General features: G+C 54.9%; 2 protein-coding genes across 3 annotated transcripts; one reads left to right on the top strand and one right to left on the bottom strand.

Moving 5' to 3' along the window:
* Positions 1-60: 60 nt before the first annotated feature.
* Npas1 (neuronal PAS domain protein 1) lies at positions 61-19,976 on the top strand. 2 transcript variants are annotated; one of them, XM_055615557.1, is made up of 11 exons: positions 61-182; positions 780-1,015; positions 11,852-11,925; positions 12,154-12,243; positions 13,638-13,809; positions 15,046-15,158; positions 15,439-15,596; positions 16,005-16,111; positions 16,454-16,601; positions 17,495-17,589; positions 19,430-19,976. In XM_055615557.1, the coding sequence occupies exons 1-11, from the start codon at positions 61-63 to the stop codon at positions 19,894-19,896; spliced, it is 1,782 nt and encodes a 593-aa protein (XP_055471532.1). In that variant the 3' UTR covers positions 19,897-19,976. The 2 variants fall into 2 exon arrangements, with proteins under 2 accessions (XP_055471532.1, XP_055471531.1); XM_055615556.1 differs by having other exon boundaries at positions 15,043-15,158.
* Positions 19,977-20,233: 257 nt separating this feature from the next.
* Tmem160 (transmembrane protein 160) lies at positions 20,234-22,909 on the bottom strand. The gene is made up of 3 exons (XM_055615554.1): positions 22,683-22,909; positions 21,619-21,711; positions 20,234-20,563 (listed from the first exon to the last, which is right to left on the bottom strand). The coding sequence occupies exons 1-3, from the start codon at positions 22,888-22,890 to the stop codon at positions 20,298-20,300; spliced, it is 567 nt and encodes a 188-aa protein (XP_055471529.1). The 5' UTR covers positions 22,891-22,909; the 3' UTR covers positions 20,234-20,297.
* Positions 22,910-23,113: the final 204 nt, after the last annotated feature.

Below are 23,113 nucleotides of genomic sequence, written 5' to 3'. Positions count from 1 at the left end.
CTAGAAGACCGAGCCCCGCCCGCTGCGCCCTCGCGTCTGAAGCCCCAGGCCCCCGCCGCGATGGCCACCCCCTACCCCAGAGGCGGTGGCCGCGGAGAAGTCAGGTGCGGGGCGGGCCGCGGAGCCGGCGCCCCCTGGGACTTCCTGCCGGGGCTCGTGGTCAAGGCCCCGCCCGGACCCTGGTGAGCCAGCCTGCCGCCCTGATCCGCCTTTCCCCCCAGGGCGGGGGGACCTTCGCCGCCCCGGGCCTCACTCCCAGCCCCGTCCCCGGCCCCCAGCCCCGACCCCCCACCCCCACCCCGCGCACACACACTCTCGGGCCGAGGGGAAGGGTCTGACCCCGAGGAGCCCGCTGGCCTGACATCCCGACTGAAGCAGGAGGCCCGACAGTTCAAAGGAGAGCCGGGCGTGGTGGCGCGCGCCTTTAGCCTCGGTACTCCCGAGGCAAGCGCGTCTCCGTAAGTTCAAGGCCAGCCTGGTCTACACAGTGAGACCCCCTGTCTCAAAAAATTAAATAAATAAATAAATAAATAAATAAATAAATAAATAAATAAATAAATAAACAAACAGGCCTGAGCGATGTAGCTCGGAGGTAGAATGCTGGAGACCTTGGGTTCAACCCCTAGCACCGCCAATACTGTAATAATAATAATTGTTGTTGTTAAATAAAGGTTCTGTCCCTGTCCCGAAAGCCAGCAGGGGTGTAGAACCGGCACTCAGGTGTGTCCCACTTCCTCCCCGGGGCCCCCACTGACACCTCCTCCATGCCGCCCGCCCAGCCTGCAGGCGCAGCGCAAAGAAAAGTCCCGCAACGCGGCGCGCTGGCGACGCGGGAAGGAAAACCTAGAGTTCTTCGAGCTGGCCAAGCTGCTCCCTCTGCCCGGCGCCATCTCCAGCCAGCTGGACAAGGCGTCCATCGTGCGCCTCAGCGTCACCTACCTCCGCCTGCGTCGCTTCGCCGCGCTGGGGGCGCCGCCCTGGGGCCTGCGGGCCGTGGGGCCGCCGGCGGGGCTCGGTGAGTGCGCATGCGCATGCTGCCAAAGCCGCCCCTGCCACCCCAGCCCTAGCCTTGGGGACCGCATGGGGCCGGCAGGACTCCTGGGCCCGCTCATGGGGAGCCAGCAAACCTTCCCTAGTTCCTAGCTGATGACTCAATGCCCTCCAGGGGGCAGAAAGTTGAGGACTTCTGTAAACTTCTGGCCTAAGGCGTCTGGTGAGACACGGTCTCACTGCGTGTAGCCCTGGCTAACCTGAGACCTGCTATGTAGACCAGGCTAGCTTCCAGCTCCCTTGGCTCCGGCTCCCGTGGGCCACCACGCTGGCCTCCTCTGGCTGGGCCTGGCCTCGAATTTGGGATTCTCCTGCCTCCGTGCTCAGTGCTGGGAGTTCAGGTGTCCGCCATGGGACCCAGCAGAGGCTATTAATTATTATTATCAGGGGAGATGAGCCATTGTGGTCACAAAAGAAGTTTTTAGCCCGCAGCAGCCGGTCCTGAGGCCTGCACCGAGCCGGTGAGGGAGAGCTAGCTCCTGACCCTGGCCTGTGGAGCTCTGGGGCTGCTGGAGCTCTGGCTGGGGGCTGAAGTGCCCAGTTGGGGTGAGGAGACATACGGCCTAGGGAGGAGGACAGAAGGTGACCAGCAAGGCCTCTGGGCGGGACTAACCGAGTGGCCACCCGGACCCCAGCCCCCAGCTCTGCAGTCCTCAGCAGGCACCTCCTCTTTCTCTGCTGCTTCAAGACGTGGTAGTGATGTCGGGCGGTGGCGCACACCTGTGATGCCAGCAGAGGCAGAGGCAGGCGAGCTCTGTGAGTGGGAGGCCAGCCTGGTCTACAGAGGCAGCTCCAGGACCGCCAGGGCTACACAGAGAAACCCTGTCTCGAAAAACCAAAAAGAGGAGAAAGGAGGAGGAAGCGGAAGGAAGGGAGGGAGGGAGGGAGGAAGGAAAGAAAGAAAGAAAGAAAGAAAGAAAGAAAGAAAGAAAGAAAGAAAGAAAGAAAGAAAGAAAGAAAGAAATGGAAGTGACCCTGATTGTTGCCTCATCAGACTGACCAGACTGATGACTGTCTGGCCCGGCACTCCCGGCAAGCCACCACCGTCACTATGCGTGACCTGTGCCACCTCGCTGCTAATTGCAAGCTTCGTGTGTGTGTGTGTGTGTGTGTGTGTGTGTGTGTGTGTGTGTGTGCAAGCATCGTGAGTGCCCAGGACTTAGCAGGGAACACTCGACCACCATCACGGCCTAGGCAGGCTGTGGTATGGATGGCTGATGCTCCCATTGCTCCTGAGGCTGAGGCAGGAGGATCACCGAGAGTACGAAGCCAGAAACAGAAAAGGTCAGTCACGGCGGCACTGGCACCCCAGTACTGGGGAAGGCAAGGCAGGCAGATCTGTGGGTCTGGGTCCAGCCCTCTGTGCAGTTCCAGACCAGCCAGGGCTGCGGAAAGAGAGCGGCAGACACAAACAACAGAAAAATGAAAATAAAAGATTCTTCCAAGACGCAGGCGCGAAAGCACGCACCTGTAACTGCAACAGGCAGGGGGTCCTCAGCTGCATAGTGAGTTCTAGGTCAGCCTGTGCTGCGTGAGAGCGTGTCTCCAGAAAGTAGTTAATAGAGAAAAAAATAAAAAGAAGTTCCTTGGAGGTGCGGGTGGGGCACATAGGGAAGAGCTATCATCTAACTGGTAAAATGGAGACCATTATGATGGCAACATGCGGGCGAAGCTCTCATCACCCCTTCGATTACTGAGGCGTTAGATTGTCATCACTCCATTTTATAAGTCCCTGCTTGTTATCACATGGCAGCGGGCGAAGCTGCTCCCTGAGGTCTTAGGTGACACGGGGCCCCACCTGAAGAACGGGGTGTCCTTAGGGTAGGGTTGGAGAGGGCTCCTTTTCCCTTCCTGCCCTAGCACCCAGGGAGGAGGTGGGGGAGAGAAAATAGCATTGATTAAGGCCCGCAATAAATCACCATTTAAATTTAAATAATCCGGCTTCCCAGGCGGTAATTAGGCGAATTGACTGGCGCTGAGAGAATGCAGCATTAGGCAGGCTGATTACTGTCATTACCCCGAACAACATGTGTGCTGGCAGGGATAAACATCTTGTCTATTGTCCTGGAGCCCCGGGGAGGGGGGCCCAGAGAGCCCTGCCGGGGCCAGCCGCAGCCCCCAGCCTCCCGTCGTGGCCCCAGCTCCTGGGCCATCTCTGGGCTTCTTCCACAATGCCCACCTGAGCATCAGAACCAACTGGTCAGGACAGGGCGGGGGGGGTGAGGCGGGAGGGGGCCACAAAATCCTGAGCAGGCCATGGTGGCTCACACCCCGCCTTTAATCCCAGCACTCAGGGAGGCAGAGGCAAGCGGATCGCTGTGAATTCGAGTCCAGCCTGGTCTACAAAGCAAGTCCAGGACAGCCAGGGCTACACAGAGAAACCCTGTCTCCAAAAAAAAAAAGGGGGGAGGGGTGCTTAGCCTGCACGTGCCCCTGTGCACAGGTGTCCACAGAGGCCAGAAGAGGGCACTGGGTTCCTGAAATCAGTCACAGCCGGTTGTGAGCTGCCCCATGGGTGCCGGGAACGGAACCCTGGTCCCCTGGAGGAGCAGCCTGTGCTCACAATCGCTGAGCGGGCTCTCAGGGCCCCAGAAGTTTTTCTGAAGTTTTTCTTTGAGGGGGGAGGGTGAGCAGAAGTCACTCTTCTCTTCGAGCCCAGGTGTCATAAACTGGCAGACAGGTGTGGCTGCGCGGGCAAAGCTTTACCTGCTGAGCTACTTCAGTGACGGGGCCAATCTTTTTTTTTTTTTTTCCTTTTTTCGAGACAAGGTCTCTGAGTGTAGCCCCAGATGGCCTGTAACTACAAAGCAGGCCTTGAACCCACAGAGATCTGCCTTCCTCTGCCACCTGAGGACCGGGATTAAATGCCAGCACATCTGTGAGCCTCGAATCCCTTTTGAACTATCACACTTGGCATCCCTGCCAGGTCCAGGCCTGTTTCGTTTGGGTTTTGTTTTAGATAACTCCCTATTCGTCTCTTCCTCTGACCTTGCTTTTTTATGTATACGGGACTTTTAGTCTGTGTGTATGTCTGTGCGCCACTTTCGTGCCTGGTGCCCAGGGAGGCCAGAAGAGGGCATTGGATACCCTAGAGTATCCTAGAGTCACAGCTGGTTTTGAGCTGCCCTATGAACTTGGGTCCTTGGAAAGAACAGCCAGTTCTGATGCCCTTAACATCAGAGCCGCTTCCCCAGCCCTCCGCACAAGGGAAGTCAGGACCCCAAGGAACCAGGCCTAAGAGTTAACAGGTGACTCTTATTACTGTACAGCAGTGACTTCCCCTGAGTGAGCTGAACCCAGTGGATGTGGGAGCCATGATGTGTGACAGAGAGAGGGGCAGGGCATATTGGATTTACACTGTGTGGTAAGGTCTCTGCCCCTGTCTCTCTCTCCTTGGTGGGAAACCGGGGCCCTGACTGATATAAGACAGCCATTAGGCTCCCTCAGGACAGCCATGGCAGCCCGGGTGATGTGCTCTGGCCAGCCCTGTTTGTGTAGGACTTGGCTACCCAGAAGTCCTGTTTCCCTGACTATAGAGCCTGACAGGCCCCACCTTGGATACTCCTTTCTCTCTCCCTAAGCCTCAATCTACAAAACCTGGACATCTATCCTGGGGTCAGAGTGTGCATAGTGGAGGGTTTTTATCAAGTCAAAACACTCTTTGCCGTTTTTATTTGTTTGTTTGTTTGTTTATTTGGGGTGGGGCTGCTTTTGGATTTCTTTTTGTTTGGTTTTGATTTGATTTCTCAAGACAGGGTTTCTCTGTTCGTACTCCTGGCTGTCTTGGAACTCAGTCTGTAGCCCAGGCTGGATATGACCTCTAACACATGAAGCTCCTGATCCTAATTCTGGAGAGACTGTCTGCTTTAACAGGTGCTGGTCCTGCCCCAGGGCCTTTGTACTTGCTGTGCCTATCTTTGAGGCTGATCTTAACCCTTCTCTTCTCACCTTAGTAAATACAGAACAGCACCTGCTGCCCGCATGACTTCCTGTCCTGGCCTGTTGACACATAAGGATCTTCTTCCTTTTAAATTAATTAATCAATCAGTTAATAGGTTAATTAATTAATTGTTTTTTTGAGACAGGGTTTTTTTCTGTGTAGCCTTGGCTGTCCTGGACTCACTCTGTAGACCAGGCTGGCCTTGAACTCACAGAGATCCACCTGCCTCTACCTCCCTGAGTGCTGGGATCAGAGGCGTGTGCCACCACACCTGGCTTTAAATTTTAATAATTTATTTATTTTTTATTTTATGTGCATTGGCGTTTTGAATGCCTGTATGTCTGTTCGAGGGTGTCAGATCTCCTGGAACTAGAGTGACAGACAGTTGTGAGCTGCCATGTGGTCCTGGGAACTGAACCTAAGTCCTCTGGAAGAGCAGCCAGTGTTCTTAACCGATGAGTCATCTCTTCATTAAAAAAAAAAAAAAAAAAAAAAAAAAAAAAAAAAAACTGAGGCAGGGTTTCTCTGTGTAGCCCTGACTGTCTTGGAGCTCCCTCTGTAGACCAGGCTGGCCTTGAACTCAGGGATCCACCTGCCTCTGCCTCCTGAGTGCTGGGACTAAAGGTGTGCACCTCCAGCAGCAGAACCAGTGCCCTAACCTTGACCCACCCATTTTCTGTTCCTTTCTCTTCCCAAGCTTCTGCTTAAATCTCTTATTTATTTGGTGTGCACACAGGCAGGGGAGGCCACACCAGCGCACAGGTGAAGGTCAGATGTGGGCTGGCAGGCACGGCTTCAGGCTGTCAGTCCTAACGACAGCCTTTTCCTGCTCCCCAGGTGTTGACTTCGGCTCTAAGTTACCTTGCCTGGCCTGGAACTAGCTGTGTGGGCCAGGTGTCCTTGAACTTGCCTGCCTCTGTCTCCACAGTGCATGCATGTGGGCTACCACACTTGGGCTTATTTTTGCTGTCTTTTAAGTTTAAAAAATGTATATGTGTCTGTTTTTGCCTACGTGTATTCATGTATACCTTGTGTGTTCGAAGCTGCTGGAAGAGGCCAGAGGGTGCTGGATTCCCTGCAGCTGAACTGACAGGTGGCTGTGAGCCACCCAAGAGTGCTGGGGACCAAACTCTAGTCCTCTTCGAGAGCAGTGTGTATTCTCCTGGACCATCTCTCCAGTCAACTGTGTGTGTGTGTGTGTGTGTGTGTGTGTGTGTGTGTGTGTGCGCGTGCGCGCGCGCTCGAGCACGCCTATGGTGCTGATGTGGAGGTCAAGGAACAACCTCAGGCGCCAACCCTTGCCTTCCTCCTTTATTTTTTAATAGTTTGTTTTTATTTTATGTGCATTGGTGTTTTGTCTGCGTGTGTCCCTGTGTGAGGGCATCAAATCCCCTGGAACTGGAGTCACAGACAGTTGTGAGCTGCCATGTGGGTGCCGGGTGCTCCTGACCCCTGAGCCAGCCTTCCAGCCCCGCCTTTCTCCTTCTTTTGGAGATAAGGTCTGTTTGTTCTTCAGTGCTGCAGAGGCGAACTGCCTGGGGGCTCCTAGAAGGAGGATTATGGAATTCCAGCGTTCACGACCCTGTTCAGCCTCACATGGGTTCTGGGGTTTGAACTCAGGTCTCCACACTTGCTTGTGGAGACAAAGGCAAATGCCTTTCCCACTAGACTATCCCCAAGCCCTCTCCCCCAGCTGCTGGGTCACTGAGCTATGTTGGGGAGAAGGGCAGGGTAGTTGAGTGAAGTGACTTTTTTTAAAGAGGTATTTATTGTGTATACCGTGTTCTGCCTGCCTGCACACCAGATCTCATTATAGATGGCTGTGAGTCACCATGTGGGTGCTGGGAATTGAACTCAGGACCTTGGGAAGAACAGCCAGTGCCCTTAACCTCTGAGCCATCTCTCCAGCCAGAGGTGACTTCTTAGTCCACAGGAGGACATGCCTGACAGGTGAGCTGACAGTTGAAGAAGTAAGGAAGGAAGCCGGCTGTGAGAAGGGCCAGGCAGAGGGTACACTGGATCAGAGGGCAAGCAAACACCAGGAGGAAGTGTGAGGGCTAGTGGGGCAGAGGTAGGGTGCGGTCAGGGAGAGAAGGCAGGAAAACAGGGAGGGGAAGGCAGTGTCGAGAGAGAGCCTAGAAACTCAGGATTGGTCTAGACTGTCACAGAACACCTAGCATTTTTTTTATGGTGATATATTACTCACCCACTGTATACCTGGCTATGGCCCTGAAGGCCTTCGATGTACAAAAGCCATTTCACCCTCTCTCTAGACGTGTTTTACAGACAGAGTAGAGGAAGCTACAGACAGAAAGTACATAGGTGCTCAGTGCAGGGCTGCACTTGCCTAACCTGTAGGAAGGCCTGGGATCACCCCCAGCGTTAGGCACAGACACAGTGAGACACAGGCAGGGCGCAGTGCAGGCCTGTAATCCCAGTACCCAAGGAGAGGACGCAGGAGGATCTGGAGTTCAAGGTCATCTCTGGATATATAGTGAGTACGAGCCTGACATGTTAACTCACTCCTTTAATCCCTGTGCTCAGGAGGCAGAGGCAGGTGGATCTCTGGGAGTTTGAGGTCAGTCTGGTCTACACAGGGAAACTCTGTCTTAAGGAAGGAAGGAAGGAAGGAAGGAAGGAAGGAAGGAAGGAAGGAAGGAAGGAAGGGAGGGAAAGAATTTCCAGAGCAAGTTTCGGTTCCCCTCAGCGTCAATCTAACCCTATGAAAATAGACGTAGGCACCTGAATGATGAGAAACCTCTCTTCCACTCCCTAGAGTCATGGAAACCTAGTCCTCCATCCCTAATGACCCAAGACAGGAGCCTCATTCAATGGGAAGGGAGGGGACCCCCTGAAACTTGGTAGTGATCTTAACTCTCCTCCCTTTCCCCCCCTCTCTCTCTTCCCCTCGGTCTCTATCCCTCCTTTCTCTCCCACCCATCTGATTTTGGCTAATGAACGTTTATTAAATGACTAAGAGATTATTAAGTGAATAAGTGACTTGAGGGGCCCTGGACTTCAGAGGGGCAGCTGTGAAGGTGGGATCACACTTGTTGGATTGGGGGAAGGTTGAAAACTGGTAGGTTTGGGGAGGTAGTAAGGCATCAGTTGGCACACCTTGGGGGTCCTGATGGCAGGGGATAGGTCCTGTGCACAGGGTTGGGGGTGGGGACAGCGGGCCCCCAAGCTCTCCTCTTGTACACCCCATCCTAGCATGCCCATTAATGCCGTTAATTGCAGCAGCTCAGTCTGACCCGGGCTGATCCCAGGAGAGGAAAAATGAAGGAACTAGCAAAAATGACAGGGGAAAATTACCACAATTAGCAAGCAGCATTGTTCCTGCCTGTCACAGGGCTGCTAGGCGCTGGGTCTCCGGGGAGGGGGTCCCCATCGCCCCTTACATTTATTGTTCCTGGAGGTTTAGGCGGGGAATGGCAGCCAGGTGTGGACGCCCTCCACTCGGGAGGCCTGGGACAGGCTGGGACAGGCTGACTTGGGGGAGTCCTGAGGAACACAGGCGGTGTGTCCCTGCCTAGGAATAGCAGTGACCCCGTCTTTACTCCATGTTTTTCTCTATCATGCTGCCCAGATGCTTGGCATTCTAGGAGCTTAGGCTATTGCAGAAGACCCACTTAAAGAGGAAACTGAGACCAGGCGCAGTGGTACAGACCTGTAATCCCAGCACTCAGGGAGGCAGAGGCAGGTGGATCTCTGTGAGTTCAAGGTCAGCCTGGTCTGACTGGGAGTTCAGGATGGCCAGGGCTACAAAAAGAAACCCTGTCTCTAAATAAATAACTAACTAAAAGGAAACTGAAGCACAAAGAGGAGGAGGTGATTCCAGCTGGGCTTCGGCCTAACAAAGAGAAGGTCACTGACAGTATCCCCACAGTGATCCCTGGGGGAGGGGTACCGTCTTCTGCACCAGCACGGGACCCCAGTTCTCCTGACTAGGGAGGGAGGCCCTGTGCCATCCAGCCTATGACTTTGTGGCCATGTACATGTCTTCATCTCTTCAACATGTCTGCCAAAGTTACTGTCTTCTATATATGTCTCTGTGATGGTCCACTACACAAGTACATCAGCAGAAGATGTAACTCAGTGGAGAGCCCCTGCCTAGAATCCCCCAGTGAGGGGCTGGGGTGTGGCTCAATGGTAGAGCCCCTGCCTAGAATCCCCCAGTGAGGGGCTGGGTGTCTCAGTGGTAGAGCACCTGCCTAGAATCTCCCAGTGAGGGACTAGGATGCGGCTCAGTGGTAGAGCCCCTGCCTAGAATCCCCCAGTGAGGGGCTGGAGTGTGGCTCAGTGGTAGAGCCCCTGCCTAGAATCCCCCAGTGAGGGGCTGGGGTGTGGCTCAGTGGTAGAGCCCCTGCCTAGAATCCCCCAGTGAGGGACTGGGTGTGGCTCAGTGGTAGAGTAACTGACATGTGTAAGACTCTGGGTTCAATCCATAGCGCTGAAAAAAGAAAGTACAAACCCTGTGCTCCAGCCTAGTGTTGTATCCCTGTAAGTCTAGTTTTCAGGACGCTGTGGCAGAAAATAGTAAATTTGAGTAAAATTTGGGCTATTTTCTGAGCCTCTATCTCAAAGAAACTAAAGAAGTTTTTGTTTGTTGGGTTTTTTTTTTTGTTTTTTTTGTTTTTGTTTTTTGAGGCAGGGTTTCTCTGTGTAGCCTTGGCGGTTCTGGACTCACGGTATAGACGACAGAGATCCACCTGCCTCTGCCTCCCAGAGTGCTGGGATTAAAAGTGTGTGCTTACCATGCCTGGCTTTTCTTTTTAACTTTATTATTTGTTTATGTGTGTGAGCAGGACCCAGCATACATGTCCTCATAGAGGTCAGAGGACAGTTTGTGAGAATCATTCTCGTTCCATCACACAGTTCTGGGGAGCAAACTGAGACCCGCAAGCTTGATGGTTTGATGGTGGATGCCTTTACCCACTAAACCATCTCAACAATCTCAAAGGTCACTTGTTTGTTTGTTTATTTTCATGGGTGTGGCTGTTTTGCCACAGATGTGCAGTGCCCAAAGAGGCCAGAGAGGGCATCACATCCCTTCAGTCTTAGGGTTACAGATGGCTGCGAGCTGCCATAGAATTTAACCTGGGTCCTCTTCAAGAGTAGCTAGCACGCACTCCTAACCACTGAGCCAGCTCTGCACGCCTCCCCCAATCGTGTTTTTAGGCGGGGTCTCACTCTGAGCCCTGGCTTGTCCAGAACTTGCTGTATAGACAGGGCTATTTTAAATTATCCAAATCAGCACTATTTATGGCAGGGACAGACATCACGGCTATCGGGTCCCGGCCATCACATGGGCATTCCACAGCCAAGAGGCGGCCACCTCCAAGGTGCTCCCAACTGCAGACCTGCTCTTCGCTCCCATGGACTTGCCAGTTCCCAGCATTTCATAGACACGGGATAAAACTCACTGTGGCCTTTTGTGCCTGTCAGGTTTCATAATGCTGCGCCACACACCAAGGCCTCACACCTCTTCAGCGTTAGCTAATATTCTTCTGCCACTTTTGTTTTTCGAGACAGGGTTTCTCTGTGTAGCCTTGGCTGTCCTGGACTCCCTTTGTAGACCAGACTGGCTTCGAGCTAACAGAGATCTGCCTGCCTCTGCCTCCCTGGGTGCTGGGATCACAGGCGTGCACCACCGCGCTCAACTGGATCTACTTTTTTTAATCTTTTCCTTGGAGGAGTTTGGCTATGTGCACTGCTGTTCTTTTCATGTGCACACGGCACTCCTCACAACTCGTGTTTTCACTTCACTGGGTTGTGAAGGGATTTCCAGAGCCTCACATCATAGTTGTTATTGTTGTTGAAGAATTCCAAAACTGTTTTGTCCAGCTGCTATCCTAGTTTACATTCAAGCCTAGAACAAGAGTCCAATTTCTCTACCCACACTTATTTTTTTTTTGCTTATGTTTTTTGTTACTTTTTTTTTTTTTGCTTATGTTTTTTGTCACTTATTTTTTTTTTTTGCTTATGTTTTTTGCTACTTTTTTCAGTGTAGAGGATTGAACCCAGAATGTTAGACAAGCACTTTACCACAGGGTTGGGGATTCTCAGCAGGAGCTCTACCACTGAGCCACACCCCCAGCCCCTCACTGGAGATTCTAGGCAGGGGCTCTACCACTGAGCCACACCCCAGCCCCTCACTGGGGGATTCTAGGCTGGTGATCTTTCACTGAACCACAGCCCCAGTACCACACTGGAGATTTTTAGGTAGATGCTTTTTATATGTTGCCTGCCTTCTTTTTAGGTTTTTGTTTGTTTTGTTTTGTAGAATTCTTTATTTATTTTACATATATGAGTGCTTTGTCTGTAGGTCACTTGCACGCCAGCAGAGGGCATCAGATCCCAGTATAGATGGTTGGAAGCCACCGTGTGGTTGCTGGGAATTGAACTCAGGACCCCTGGATGAGCAGACAGTGCTCTTAACCTCTGAGCCGTCTCTCCAGCCCCCTCTTTTTAGTTTTTAGGTGGGATCTCATTATGTAGCTCAGGCAAGTCTTGAGTTGAGCTGTTGATTCTCCTGCCTCAGCAGTTCACCACAAAGGCTGACTTTGACCTTGACTTACTCTTCTGGACCCAGCAAAGGCTGCGCTGTTCTGGTCACGTCTGTGTCACCAGCAGCACTGTAAAGGGCCTGGGAACGGCAGTGTGGCAGTGCTCAAGGACCTCTTTTGGTGTGCAGATGAATGAGACAGTGAATAGAGCCCCTCTTCACTGATGTGTCACTGTCTTGGGTCTCTGCCGTCCTGGGAACTGTTTCTCCACGGTGGCTGTGAGCTTTAAGACTGACTGGGTCCCCGAAGGCAGACTGGGAGGCTTTGACTTTCCTGCTCCCTCTGTCTGCAGCCCCTGGCCGCCGAGGCCCTGTGGCTCTGGTCTCTGAAGTCTTCGAGCAACACCTTGGTGGACACATTCTACAGGTAAGGTCCCTTCCCAGCTGCTGTTCTGTGCTGCCATCTGGTGGTAGCATCTGGGAATAACACCTTTTTTCCTGCGTTTGGTCTCTGGGGGACGGGGGGGGGGGACTGAAGTCCCTTGTTTCTGTCCCTTCCTGGGGGGCCACGGAAGCTCCCCCCTCCAGACAGAGACCCAGATTCCAGAGGCTTGGGGAGCCCTTCCTACTTCCCCTCCATTTCTCTCAACTCTAGTCCCTGGATGGCTTTGTGTTCGCCTTGAACCAGGAAGGAAAGTTCCTCTACATCTCAGAGACAGTGTCCATCTACCTGGGACTGTCACAGGTAAGAGCCTGCAGTGGGCCGCCATCTTTACTGCCTGGCCTATGCCTGCCCTTCCCTCTGCTGCCATCACTAGCCTCAACCTGAAAACCAGACAGCCGTCCTAGCAACCCTGCAGAGCTCCCTGACTCATGCTGGAGGGACTCAGGCACCACCACAAGTTCAAAGCCAGCCAGGGCAACTTAGTAAGACCTGTCTCAAGGTCAAAACTCGGTCTGGAGATGTAATTTTGTGGTGGAATGCTTGCCTAGACTCCCCCAGCGAGGGGCTGAGCTCAGTGAGGCTGTGGCTCTCGAGTATGTCCCTTTGTGCATTCCCAAGGTCCTGGGGTTGAGCCCCGAGGCAGACTGCACCTGGTTGATAGGATGCTTGTCTGGCGTTCAGAGCCCTGGGTTGGGCTCCTTTCATAACCTGGGCATGGTGGCGAGCTAGCCTAGACAACATTAAAGTCCAGCATCCGGCAGGAGGGTCAGAAGTCAGGCCAGCCTAGGCTAATGAGACTGTCTCACAATAACACTCCCACTGTGCTCGGTGACGCACACCTGTGATCTGGGCACTCGAGGGGAGACAGAGGCAGGTGGATCTCTGTGAGTTTGAGGCCAGCGTGATCTTCAGAGTCCAGGACTAGCAAGACTACACAGAGAAGCCTTGTCTTGAAAGAAAGAAACAAACAAACAAATAACACTCCCCCAGAGGAGGGGACTTTGGACAAGGGTGTGTTGGTGAGATAAGGTGGTGTGGGGGTGGGGTGGGAGGCAAGGACTGCAGGGGGATGAGGGCTGGAGGGAGACAGGTCACCCAAGCAGATGGATGGACAGTGGAGGCAAGGCGGGCTTCTGAGTAAGAATTGCCGAGGTCAGATATGCAGCTATCCGGGGAGTTTTAAATGGGGCTTGAAGGTCAGAGGTTCACTGTGGAATCGGAGCCGCCTCCGTGGAGAAAAGCTGGAAGCTGCAGTGAGGGAGGCGGGGCCGTAAGATCCAGAGGCGGATCTCAGCTCTTTAAAGTGCTGACAGCTGCTGGGCTTGGTAGCATGCATGTGTGGTTTCCAGTACTCGGGAGTCTGGGGCCAGCCTGGGCTACCTAGCAAACCTCTGTGTGAAAAAGCAAGAAGGGCCGTGTGTAGCCACATAGGCCTTTCCCCCCAGAATTCCAGAGGTTCAGGCAGGTGGATCTCTAAGTTTGGGGACAAGCTGGCCTACTCTACATATAATAAATTCCAGGACAGCCAGAGCTACCCTGTCTCAGAACAAACAAAACCCTTCCCTCCCTAATTTTAAAAAAAAGCGGGAAACTTCGAAATTAAAACCCAAGGCTGGTGTGCAGGGCAGCCCGGGCGGAACCCCGCCGCAGCTACCGTGCTCACGCGCTCCTGCAATCCCCTCCATCACCGGCAGGTGGAGCTGACGGGCAGCAGCGTCTTCGACTACATCCACCCTGGGGACCATTCGGAGGTCCTAGAGCAACTCGGACTGCGGGCCGCGACCTCTGGGCCCCCCACGCCACCGTCTTTGTCTTCCTCTTCCTCCTCCTCGTCTTCCTCCTCGCTAGTGGACACCCCCGAGATTGGTAATTTCCAAGAATGCCCTTCTTGCCAATGAACGAAGCCTGGGGGTAGATCCTGGTGTCCGGGCGGAAACGTACTACAAAGCAACACTTTGTAAAAGGGATCAGGCGTACTTAAGGCCGAGCACGAGGCTGTCCAAACTTGCCTGGCTCCCCAAAATGGCCAAGATCTACCAAGAGCTGAGCTTCTGGATGGAGGTGGGGAGAAGGCTTCGAGTTTTTTTGGTTTTTGTTTGTTTGTTTGTTTTTGCAGTCTACTGTGCCTTTAAAAATTGTATTGGGTCCTTACCCCAAAGCCCAAGCAAGCACAGAGAGGTCAACTGCCCCGGTCACACAGCTATGCAAGCCCAGGATCTATGCCCCTGGCCACCCTGGTTTTAAGCGTGTGTGTTTAACTTTGAGAAGCCAGTTCCTTCCCTCCACCGTGTGGGTCCCAGGCACATGGTCAGGCCAGCACATTTACCCCCGGGCCAGCTTGCCAGCGAGCGCCTCGTTTCTTTGAGTGGAAAATTCCACTCTCATAACAGCTTGAAGGTGGTGTGGAAAGGCCATCACCTCCCCAAAAGCTCCCTTTAGCTTGGAAGTGTTGGGGTGACTGTTCTGTTTGCTTAACACCCCAAAATGAGCCATGCACAGCGTGAAGAGCACGGAGAGCTGTCTGTCACACGCTGCAGACTAACAGAGGCTCCTGTCACACTTGAGGGCCTGGAGAGAGACAGGAAGATGTGACCATTCTCTCAGGAAAAGGCTTCCTTTCTTTTTGGTTTTTCGAGGAGGGGTTTCTCTGTGTAGCCCTGGCTATCCCGGAACTCACTCTGTAGACCAGGCTGGTCTTGAACTCAGAGATCTACCTGCCTCTGCCTCCTGAGTGCTGGACTCCATCACTGCACAGCTTCCTCTCCCTTTTATACCTCTAGACTGTGACAGGGGACCTGGCTATAACCACAACAGCCCTAGCCCAACCTTCTGAGGTTCAGTCCCCAGGTGGGGACAACTGGCCGAAGAGAGCCCAGAGCAGGTGGCTTCTCTAGCCTGGGGGATAGGGCTGAGAGGTGGCTTTTTCTCAAGGCTCTATAGCTTGTCTGACCTTAGGCCTGGCTGCCCCTCGGTGGGAAGATTTTTTATCAGTGTGCCAGCGCAACCATTAGAGTGTCTAGAGGGGCCGCAGTGTGAGGCTGGTTCCGAGGTGACAGGACCCTGCAAACTCTACACCGGCTCCCTCCTGTTTGTCCCCAGAAGCCAGCCCCACCGAGACATCCCCTGCCTTCCGGGTCCAGGAGCGCTCCTTCTTTGTCCGCATGAAGTCCACCCTCACCAAGAGAGGTCTGAACGTCAAAGCTTCGGGGTACAAGGTGGGCACAAGAGCATGCTCTCCTATGTGCCAGCTGTGTCCCAGGTTACATGGTGAGGAGGCCTGAAACCGAAACACTGCAGGCCTCCTCCAGGCCAAGGGACGTGGGTATCAGGTAGAATTGGAGTAGAGTGCTGGCTTGGCTGTGGTCCTCCTGCCTCAGCAGTCCCTCCCGGTACCTCCCCAGTCACCCCCACCACTGCCGATCCTCCCTCACCATTCCCAGCTATGGCCGCTACCTCTAGCCTCACTTCATCCCTTCCAACGAGCATCTTCCACAGGTCATTCACGTGACAGGGCGCCTGAGGGCCCGAGCCCTGGGCCTTGTGGCCCTGGGCCACACACTGCCCCCAGCCCCGCTGGCTGAACTGCCTCTGCACGGACACATGATCGTCTTCCGCCTCAGCCTGGGCCTCACCATCCTAGCTTGTGAGAGCAGGTACCGGGGTAGGGATGGGTAGGAATGGGTAGGGATGGGTAGGGATGGGTAGGGATGGGTAGGGATGGGTAGGGATGGGAGGGAAAGCGGGTCCACTGCAGACTGGGGATGTGTGGGAATCGGTCAAGCGAGGCCTTCAGGGGAGGGGGGGGTTCCAGGAGGAGGGACACAAGAAGGGGTGCCTGGGAGAAGGGAGGGTGGGCTGGCTCTGCTGGCCAGGCTTGCCCATTTCTTTCTGGTTCCCAGCATGCATCCTTTCTTCGCCTATATTATTACTGTGCCCGTTTTACAGAGGGAAAAAGAACTTTATTTCAAGGGCGTGGACCCTGGGGAACTCTGCAGCCAGCTCTGCTGTCTTGAATCACCGCTGTCTTTAACACTGCCTCCCTTTTCTCCTGCCTCCTCCAGAGTTAGCGACCATATGGACATGGGACCTTCAGAACTGGTGGGACGCAGCTGCTACCAGTTTGTCCATGGACAGGACGCAACCAGGATCCGTCAAAGCCATCTGGACCGTGAGACACACTTCTGTACCCTCTCCCCCCCCACCACCACCACAAAGACCTCAATGCCTCTGTTGCCCTGTTTCCTGGGAAGTCCCACTTTAGGGCTAACCACAGTCTCTGCTTACACTGCAGCTGCTGGGGCTCTGTTGGGAACAGAAAAGCATCAAAGAGGCTGAGTGGGGGCTGGGGGGGGTAAGTGGGATATGAGGGGGTCTCTGATTACCTCTGTGCCTTTCTCTCTTTCTCGATTCTCCTCACTCTGGCCACCCCTGCCTGTCTCCTGACCGCCTTGACCTTCCTCCCCCCCCCCCCCCCACCCCTCTGGGTTCTCTGATCCCTGGGATGGACCAGTGCTGGACAAAGGTCAGGTGGTGACTGGTTACTACCGTTGGCTGCAGCGTGCGGGGGGCTTTGTGTGGCTGCAGTCTGTAGCCACCGTGGCCGGGAACGGGAAGAGCTCCGGGGAGCATCACGTGCTGTGGGTCAGCCATGTGCTCAGGTGAGTGGTGGCCGAGTGGCAGCAGCCACTTCCCCCATCCCAACCAGGGCCCTCAAGGGAGGGTTCTGAAGGGCATGGGAGCAAAGGCCTAGGTGTGGATGCGGAGGAGTCGGCACTGGGAGGCTGGGAGGGACCCTGCCGTTACTCAGGCTAGGCAAGGCTCGAGGCGCTCTGCCTGCGGCTGGAGGAGCGGGGCTGGCTCTAGGCAGAGAAGCCAGTGGCAGACTCGATGCAGGGAGAACCTGAGTGGCACAAGCCATGCACACGGCAGGCAGAGAGCACAGAGCTGATCAAGCCTCGGGCGTGCAGCCCGACCTGCCCAGTGAGAGTCTGGGGCTGAAGCAGAGCAGGGGGTGGGGGGTGTAAATGGCCACAGGACACTTTGTCTCGGGGTCACTGGGGAACTGCTGAAGGTCTATGTCTGGGGGGTCACGGGCAAGTCCGCACTTCTGGGGAAACGCTTCCTGCTAGCGGAGAGCTGACTGGGGATAAACAAGGACCGGACAACAAGAGGACGCTGGTGTGTGCTTTAAGAAATGCCAGAAGGGTGCCATCTGCCCCTTTCCTGAGCTAAGATTTGATTTGGGCCCTAGAAGGGAACGGGTAATTTAGAAGAAACTGAGAAAACCATGACACACATGCTTAGAGGAACCCAGGTAACATCAGGTGGCTGACAGTGGCCCAGGTTTGCCCAAGGAGGGAGAGCTCAGCTGAGAAGGGATTTTGGAGCTGGGCCTGGGCCTCCAACCCCAGCCAGCAGAAATCTACAGCTCAGACAAAAAGTTGCAAGTGCTCAGGGTAGCACCCACAAACCCCATCCCGGAAAATGTCTACACTCGCTGCTGACTCAAGACCCAAAGACCCGGTTTTCAGTCCCATCATCTTGTCCCCAGCCATGCCGAAGGGGGCCAAACACCCCTGGATGCGTTCCAGCTCCCAGCTGTGGTGTCTCAGGAGGACTCGCCCAGCCCGGGCCCAGAGCCCACAGGTGAGCTAAGCCAAGGAGGGCGGAGGGACCTCGGGGATTACCTGTTGTGGAAGGCACTCACCGTAACTGTTTACACTAGTGAAGTTAAATGTCCTGAGAGCTGAGGTGACGCAGTGGATAAACTGCTTGCCAGGACAGCTTGAGGACATGGGTTTGGGCCCTCATCAATAAAAGCCAGGTGTGGTTATCTGCAACCTCACTGCTGTGGAACAGGAGGCCTCCCGAGACCGAAGCTCAAGGCTGACTGAGAACCCGTCTCAGAGGTCTCCTTCCAGGCTGGTATGGTGCTGAAGGACTACAGTGCCAGCTACTGGGGAGGCTGAGGCAGAGAGATGCCAAGGTCAAGGTTAGCCAGGACAATTTAGCAAGACCACCTCTCAAAAAGTCAAAAGGTCTAGGGAGGTGATCTCGTGGACAGAGATCTTATGCTGTGTAGGCATAAGATCAGAGCTTGGGCTGGGTGGTGATGGCACACGCCTTTAATCCCAGTGTTCATGGGGCAGAGGCAGGCATATCTCTTTGTTCAAGCCTAGCCTGGCCTAGAGTGTTCCAGGACAGCCAGGGCTACACAGAGAAACCCTGTCTTGACAAAAAATAAAAACTAACCAAACAAAGGCCCCGAGTTTGGATCTCCAGCACCCATACAATATCTGGGTTCCCCAGTGCTGGAACGGGCAGAGACAGGTAGCTCTGAGGGGTCTGCTGATAAATCAGCCTAAACAGAGATATGTGAGAGCCAGGTTCAGGGATCGGCTCTCAAAAACAACAGTCCAGTGAGATGGCTCAGGTCAAAGTGCCTTGTCCTGTGAGCCTGATGAGCCGCCACTCCCCAGAATCCACAGGGGAAAGAAAGCCAATTCCCAAGTTGTCCTGTGACCCCATGCATGTCACTGCACTGTGCAGGCACATGCACACATACATAGAGCAGCTACAAATACAGCCAACGAGACGGCCTCATGACCCGAGTTTGATCCTCAGAACCCACACAAAGACGGAAACAGAAAACCAGCCCTGCAAAGCTCTCCTCTGACCTGATCCACACCTCTATGCCTCCTTGGTCCCGCACACAATAACAACAAAATTGATATCTGAGTGGCAAAGTGGCGAATCAGAGAAAGACTTGACAGAATAGGATATGCCCAACTTGCGTAAGAAGAGAGGAAAGGGAAGCTACTTAAGGGAGCAGCACAGAGAATGAGGGGAGGCAGTTTTACCAGAGACATTGAATAGAGAGCAAGCAAAATGAGAAGGAGCCAGAAGATTAGAAGAGAGTACTAGAGTTAGTTTGAGGCCAAGCAGAGCAATTCAGAGGCCGAGAGAAAAGCCAGACTGAGTAAGTCAACTGGAAGAGGAGTTTGAGCGGGAGCAGCTGAGTTGAACCAGCCAGCCACAGCTCAGAACAAGAAAGTAAGTCTCAGAGGCTGAAGGCATTCTAGGTCTGGGTTAGAATGTATGGTCATTAGAATCTTCCTGGACTAGGCCTAGGTTAATCAGGTGAATAAAAGTTACTTTTACAATAAGTAGTAAATAAGTGATAGAGGAAGATGACCAGTGTTGATTACTCAGCTCCATCCCCTCACCCCAAAACACAAAGAGTAGAATTCCTCAGTGAGGGGCTGGGGTGTAGCTCAGTGGTAGAGCCCCTGCCTAGAATCCTCCAGTGAAGGGCTGGGGTGTGGCTCAGTGCTAGAGCCCCTGCCTAGTATCCCCCAGTGACGGGCTGGGGTGTGGCTCAATGGTAGAGTTCAAGCCTAGAATCCGCCATGGGCAGAAGTTAGGGGCTGTGGGCATGCTCATCAGTAGAGGTCTGCAAAGAATAAAAATACAGTATCTTCTTCAGAGGAAGAGCCTGCAGTTGACCCAAAGCAGGCTGCCTCCGTGGACCAGGACAAAGACACTCAGACCCAAGGCAAACGCATCAAGGTGGAGCCCGGCCCAAAGGAGGCTAGAGCCGCAGAGGACAGTGGAGAGGAGGAGCTCTCAGACCCACCGGACCCACCTCGTAGAGGAGAATTCACCTCTGTTATCCGGGCAGGGGCCCTGAAGCACGATCCAGTACTACCATGGGGCCTGACAACTCCGGGGGAGCCCTCCCCCGCCCTCCTTCACGCAGGCTTCTTGCCTCCTGTGGTGCGGGGCCTGTGCACGCCGGGCGCCATCCGCTATGGGCCTGCAGAGCTGAGCCTGATGTATCCGCACCTGCACAGGCTAGGTCCAGGACCCACGTTCCCAGAGGCCTTCTACCCCACGCTGGGCCTGCCATATCCTGCGGCCTCGGGGACCAGGGTGCAGCGGAAGGGAGACTGAAGACAGTATAACACTGGGCCCTTGTTGAGAATTAAACACCACTCCCTGAGGGGCTCCGTCCCCAGGGACTCTGCCTCTGCCTTCCATGACTGCGTTTCCTTGTTCCTTCAAAATCTGTACTTCTTTGTGTGTGTGTGTTCTTGTGTGGCATGCTGTGGGGTTAGTGCTCTCCTTTCACCATGTGGGTCCCGAGGCTTAGACTCAAGGTCGGCAGGCTGGGGAGCAAAGGCCTCGCCCCTCTTCCACAGACCCCTCCACCTGCCTCCCCCCCATTGCTTGCCTCTTCACCCCTCCCAGCTTCCCTGCATAACAAGAGCTATCACTCGGAGTCTTGAACTGCTGACGGGTCAGGTTTTAATGTCCCAGTCCTCAGGCCAGGCCAGTCCCCATAGCCCTGCTGTTTACTCGGGTGGTGGCCGGCCTGCTTCGTCTGGGCCTTCTGTAGTGGCCGTCCCATCATCTTCAGGCACCAGTTCCATGTCCAGTTCCAACTGGCCCATGTAGAGGCCTACAGCACAAGCCCAGAGCAGACTGACAGCCAACACAGCCCCCATACCAGCGGCAGCACCCACAAGCGACAGTTGCATGGGTCCACGAAGCGCTGCCAGGCCCACCACATAGGAGGCTCCGCCCCACACCACGCACAGGCCACCCAGCAGGAAGAAGCCTGTGGAAGAAGGGGTAGCAGTCAACAGTTGCAGGGTCCAGGGTATCCCAAGGGGCTGCCGGGGTGATGGGTGGAGGCTGGGGCCAGGCGAGCACAGGGTTGGGCAAGGCTTCCAACACCAGCCAGTGAGAGGCTGGAGGATCACAAGCTGAAGGCCTGCTCAGCCTTAGGCCGTCTCAGCATAACAAGTGTATGTGTGGTTCCTGGAGAGGTGGCTCAGAGGTGAAGAGCCCTGGCTGCTCTTGCAGAGGACCTGGGTCTAGTTCTCAGCACACACATCAGTATCCCCAGTGCTGGAGTGCTTTATTCTGGCTCCACTGGCTACCAGCATCCACATAATCCCCATACATACTCAACATAAAATAAAAATAAATCTTAAAAAAAAAAAGTTGGAGAGATGGCTCAGAGTTTAAGAGCACTGGCTGCTCTTCCAGAGGTCCTGAGTTCAAGTCCCAGCAACCACATGGTGGCTCACAACCATCTATAATGAGATCTGGTGCCCTCTGCTGGCAGGTACACATACATGCAGGCAGAATACTGTAGAAATAAATCTTAAAAAAAAAAAAAAAGTTGGAGATGTAATTCAGTGGTAGAGCCCCTGCCTAGAATCCCCCAGTGAGGGGCTGGGGTGTGGCTCAGTGGTAGGGCACATGACTAGGAAATTTACCAGTGAGGAGCTGGTAACAACACTTAACTAGCAGGCTGGGTCCCTTCTCAGTATTCTAGTTAAATGAAAAACAAACAAGAGGGAGAGGTGGTAGACAAGAGCCAAGCACATGAGACTGTAAATGGAAGTATCTGGAACTCGGAGGTGGACTCCAAGATCCAAATGAGGGGGCCGGTCGGAGGTTATAGACATAGGTGTGCACGCTGGTCCAGGCCGCCTAGACCCTGTCTGAAGTGTTCTCATCACAAAGCTGATGACGGAGGGGTACGTGTGGTGGAGGAGGAGCACTGGAGGAGGCGGTGCTCTCCTTCCCAGTCGGTGGACACAGCAGTAGGCCTCGAGGCTGGGGAAAAAGGAGTGGGGGCCCATTCCCTCGGTCTGTACTCACCATAGGCAGCTTCCCGGCCCATGTCACTCTGCATGAAGGAGATGACCCCAATGCCTGATGCCAGGAGTCCATTTCGGAACCAGGAGAGGAAAGCTGAAGGGAGTTGGGGGGGGGGGGGGGGGGGGATGGGGCTCTGCGTCAGCCAGGTCCCGCCTCCCAGATCCGCTCTCACCTAGACCGAAGCCAATTTCCACTCTATCCAGTCACAAAAGTATTCTAGACGTTCATCTAGACGAATATCTTGTAAGACGTTCTTCTTACAAGAAGCACCTGTAAGCCCCACCCCGACCCTCCTCCCCCAGACGTTCTAAGCCCCTTTGGAGCAGTCTTTGCGGAAAACTGAGCATGAAGCCCCGAGCGTGAACTGAAGGCGTTCGCCCTCTCTCTTCCTCAGACCTCTGCGGCAAACTTCACCCAGCCTCCAGCCTCCTCCTCCCTCTGCGTGGTCGCCACTGCTATCTGGCACGGCCTCATCCATGGGTCCACATCTCCACCACTCAGGTTCCTGAGCTGCCAAAATGTCGTTCCCACTACCAGCCCCGTCTACACAGCACTGGCTCCCAGCTCTGAACCCACTGCCCTGTCTGAGGTTCCTCCCCCAGAAGCCTAGCTCATTCCCCCTCCAATCAGCAGACATCTTCTCTATCATTGGTTGCACGTTGGCCCAATCCGGAACTTGCCCATCTTCTGCGGGTAGCCACGCTCTTGTTTTATTCCGAGTGGTCCTGTCTGCAGTCCGAGCCGGCCCCCTGTCGCAGGCTCCTCATGGCCTCCCAGCCGCCTCTGAAAGGCGACCTCCTCCGGGCAGGGTGGCTCCGTCGGGCTACGTCTCCTACCCGCAATCCCCGAACTACTGCCTGCGGCACATTAGCCAAGACCCGCAAGCTGGCGCCCTACACCTCCTGCTGCAAAATCTAGCCCGTATTTCCCTGCGCTCCCACGAAGAACCCGCCCCGGCTGAGCCCGGGCCCCGTCCCCAGCAGATGCGTGCCTCGCCGCCCACTCCCACACCGCACCGGGAGCCCCGTCCGGCGCCGCGGCCGACCCCGGCCCCCACCACACACCTGTCTCGTGTGCCTTGCGGAGGAGCCAAGCGTCCGCACGGTCCAGCTCGGACACCGGGGGCGGCGAGGCTCCCGCGCGCGGGCCGTGGCCGGGGGCGAAGGACGCGCGCGCGCCCCCGCTGCGGGGCCGCTGAGCGGGGAGCAGCGACCCCCGGAAGCGCAGGCGGGCCAGGCGCGCGACCCGAGCCCACCACCAGCCGCCTCCCATGGCTCGCAATGGGGCCGCGACGCGCGCTCCACCCCACGGGCCGTTTGTAGGTTGCAAGCCACGTCACTCAGAAGAAGCTTCTCGCCGATTGGTGAACTGCCTGCCACTCAATCCCGACGCGCAATAGCTATTGGTCTAGCTGATGGTGTCTCCACCTCAGTCATCTGTGCCGGTAGTGTGTGGCCCGCCTTATTTTACAGTCAGACTACGAATCCCAGGGATC

This window comes from Psammomys obesus, unplaced genomic scaffold (genome assembly GCF_907164565.1).
Source record: "Psammomys obesus unplaced genomic scaffold, mPsaObe1.curated_primary_1811, whole genome shotgun sequence".
Taxonomy (NCBI): domain Eukaryota; kingdom Metazoa; phylum Chordata; class Mammalia; order Rodentia; family Muridae; genus Psammomys; species Psammomys obesus.
This window is presented reverse-complemented; position numbering and strand designations above follow the sequence as displayed.

Coding starts and splice junctions, on each gene's coding strand:
- Npas1 (XM_055615556.1), top strand. CDS start 61: ATGGCCACCCCCTACCCCAGAGGCGGTGGCCGCGGAGAAGTCAGGTGC. Junction 12,244..13,637: donor TCTACCTGGGACTGTCACAG/GTAAGAGCCTGC, acceptor CATCACCGGCAG/GTGGAGCTGACGGGCAGCAG. Junction 16,602..17,494: donor TGGGTCAGCCATGTGCTCAG/GTGAGTGGTGGC, acceptor TCTTGTCCCCAG/CCATGCCGAAGGGGGCCAAA.
- Tmem160 (XM_055615554.1), bottom strand. CDS start 22,890: ATGGGAGGCGGCTGGTGGTGGGCTCGGGTCGCGCGCCTGGCCCGCCTG. Junction 21,712..22,682: donor CCGCAAGGCACACGAGACAG/GTGTGTGGTGGG, acceptor AACTCCCTTCAG/CTTTCCTCTCCTGGTTCCGA. Junction 20,564..21,618: donor GGGCCGGGAAGCTGCCTATG/GTGAGTACAGAC, acceptor CTTCTTCCACAG/GCTTCTTCCTGCTGGGTGGC.